Raw genomic sequence first — 2,696 nt, 5'->3', positions numbered from 1 at the left:
GCAAGTACGAGGGTATATGTCTTCAGTTGTGCACGGAGGTTCATCAATTTGTGAGCACGAAACAATTGTCATTTTCGTATACTGCAATTCATGAAAATGATAACAGGCGAATGTCAACTGGGAGAGGATGTCAAGCGAACGTTTCTTGACATTTATTTGGTAGGAGATGGCAAATCCTGCCCATTTTTAGTGCAATTTTTCTTCTTACTTCTTAGTGTCATCTAAAGAAAATTTTCAACCTCATACAACTAAAATTGACATCTAAAACGCTCGCAGATATCAAATCCTTCCAACAAATATTCGTCAGATATTGTAGTCCTAAATTTATGAGTCAAACTATTACTCATGGAATCAAACACACAAAGTTGGCCGCCAATGACAAGCCAGCTACGGAAAGACTAGCGAGATTGCCACCCGGATGTGTTGGTTGGAACCACGTGACACCTGTGTCTGGACTTTGGAGATATCGCTCCAATTTGTTTGCCCTTCCAAGCTTCTATACTCCCTCCAAACTAAATAAAAAATGCCTTTGCAGTTCAAATTGATGTGCAAAAGCGTTTTATATTTAATAATTAGTACAAAGGTTGCATTTACATAAGAAGAAAATATTCGAAGTAGTAGCAGCTAGCAGAGAAGCACATTTGAGACAATATCGATCGGCTGAAATTGACATTCGTCGGATCACCTCATGTACTCTTTTCGTCAATCAATAAATGGATGGGATACAGCGAGCTTCACCATTGCCAGGCGGCCCAAGGACGGACGACACGCACAAATTAGTCAATACTACTACTCCTATCGAGTTCGCCGTTGGCGCTCGAACTCCTCATCCTTAATTAGCTTCCACCGACGCCCTACCCAAACTCGATTACTACACACCAGCATATCAGGCAGGCAAATCAGAAGATAAGGTATCGATCGATCCCCAAATTAATCGTAATGCAGCACGGTTGGATGGATCAGTTCTTGACGCCGAGCTGCACGGTCACGCCGTCCTGGACGGCCACCGGCAGCGACTCGAGCTTGCAGTCGAGCGGCAGCAGCGTGCTCTCCTCGACGAGCACCCGGCTGATGAGCCGCAGCAGCGTCTCCTCCATGTCCTTGCCGTCGCTCCACGGGTGCACCTCGGCCTGGAGCAGGCCGGGGTTCTCGCAGATGAGGTCCCACACGGGGAACCCCTTGCGCGGCATCATGAAGTCCTCCCTGGCGAGCCGCAGCGACGGGCAGTAGTCGCCGCGCCCGTCGCCGAGGTAGATGAAGCGCTTCCTGGCGTCGGCGGAGGCGCGGATGCGGTCGAGCACCTGGCCCTTGCACATGTTGGGCGGGCAGGTGCCGAGGCCGCAGCCGTGCGGGCCGGCGTGGAAGTCGTGGTGCGGCGCGATGCGGAGGCGGCCGTCGGCGTCGACGCGGCTGGGGTTGGTGTTGATCTCGGAGAAGCAGCCCCGGAGGCCGTGGTGGTCGAGGACGGCCTCGATGAAGAAGCGGTTGGCGTCGCTGAGGACCCTGAGGTCGCAGCCGAGGCTGTAGGCGGCCCGGATGGCGGCGACAACGTGCGGGTCGATGGGCGCGGCGCGGAGCACGTCGGTGACGTCGCGGAGGGTCCTGCCCTGCGCGTGCAGCTCTCCCATGACGGTGTCGATGAGGGTGTTCCACGGCATGGTGGGCAGCAGGCGGTCGAAGAGGTCGGTGACGCCAAGGCCGTCGACGACCCAGTTGTCGCTGTCGACGTCGATGATGGTCTTGTCGAAGTCGAACACCACCACCACGCCGGCCATCTCGACGTACGCTCCTTCTTCCTGGACTTGGATTTTTCGGACTTGGAGTGGTGTGCGTGCGTGCGTGCGTGCTCGTTGAGTCTTTGACGAGGAAGGGTGTGGAGGCGGGTGCGGGGCTATATACTGGCCCGGGACGCGGGGACGGGAAGATGCTGAGGGAATATTACGAGATGCCTAAGAATAGGAGCAGGCGTCGGATCGCACTTGCTCCGGCGCGTTGCAGTAATTAGCTGCCCTTTCCGGAAGGCGCGCGGCGAATCAGGTTTGGTTTGGGGTTCCGGGATTCGGTTTCATTGCAGTTTATGCCGTGGCATATGCGCGTTCGCGTCTTTGCCTCCCGCGGCAAGAAGACGCGAGGTGGCTTCTCGAGTTGTGGGCTTTTTTTCCTGAGGTAATGCGCATCTACACCCTTTCATTCATTCATAATTAGTTCATGACAGATAATAGTCCTAATTACATCAGGGAAATCATTAATCCAGCAAGACCAAACATCATGCTCTGCCGATTTCGCTAGAACATGTGCTGCCTCATTACAATTACGACTGACATGGATAAAAGTACAATATACAGTACGAACTTTGTGGCACATTTTCTAATATCATGGACTATGGCTCCAATAGGGGACCTATCAACTAAACCCTTGACCTTGTTGATCAATGACAGGCAATCAGATGCTACCATTATCTTCCGTGTGCTAAGGTTATTGGCAAGGATTAAGGCTTGACGAAGTGCCATGTCTTCTGCTACTTCACGAAGTTGAATTCGTTCAAAGTAACCTCTATTCCCCGCCAGCACCCTTCCCCGGTGATCACATATTACCACACCAAAGCCCGCTCTTGCAGATTGGGAGAATATTGCTGCATCCACATTGATGAGCACCGACCCATCTGGCGGCGGAGACCATTTTTGGTTTGACTTCAA

General features: G+C 52.7%; 1 protein-coding gene across 1 annotated transcript; it reads right to left on the bottom strand.

Annotated features, from left to right (window-relative positions):
- Positions 1 to 658: 658 nt before the first annotated feature.
- LOC123074744 (inorganic pyrophosphatase 1) lies at positions 659 to 1,877 on the bottom strand. The gene has a single exon (XM_044497503.1). It carries the CDS (start codon positions 1,773 to 1,775, stop codon positions 960 to 962), a length of 816 nt encoding a protein of 271 aa, XP_044353438.1. The 5' UTR covers positions 1,776 to 1,877; the 3' UTR covers positions 659 to 959.
- Between the last annotated feature and the right edge of the window lie 819 nt (positions 1,878 to 2,696).

Source organism: Triticum aestivum, chromosome 3D, assembly GCF_018294505.1.
Source record: "Triticum aestivum cultivar Chinese Spring chromosome 3D, IWGSC CS RefSeq v2.1, whole genome shotgun sequence".
NCBI lineage: Eukaryota > Viridiplantae > Streptophyta > Magnoliopsida > Poales > Poaceae > Triticum > Triticum aestivum.
The sequence above is the reverse complement of the archived record's forward strand: the minus strand, read 5'-3'. Positions and strand labels throughout refer to the sequence as shown.

What these genes read in the sequence shown, in the direction of transcription:
- LOC123074744 (XM_044497503.1), bottom strand. Translation starts at nt 1,775, where the DNA reads ATGGCCGGCGTGGTGGTGGTGTTCGACTTCGACAAGACCATCATCGAC.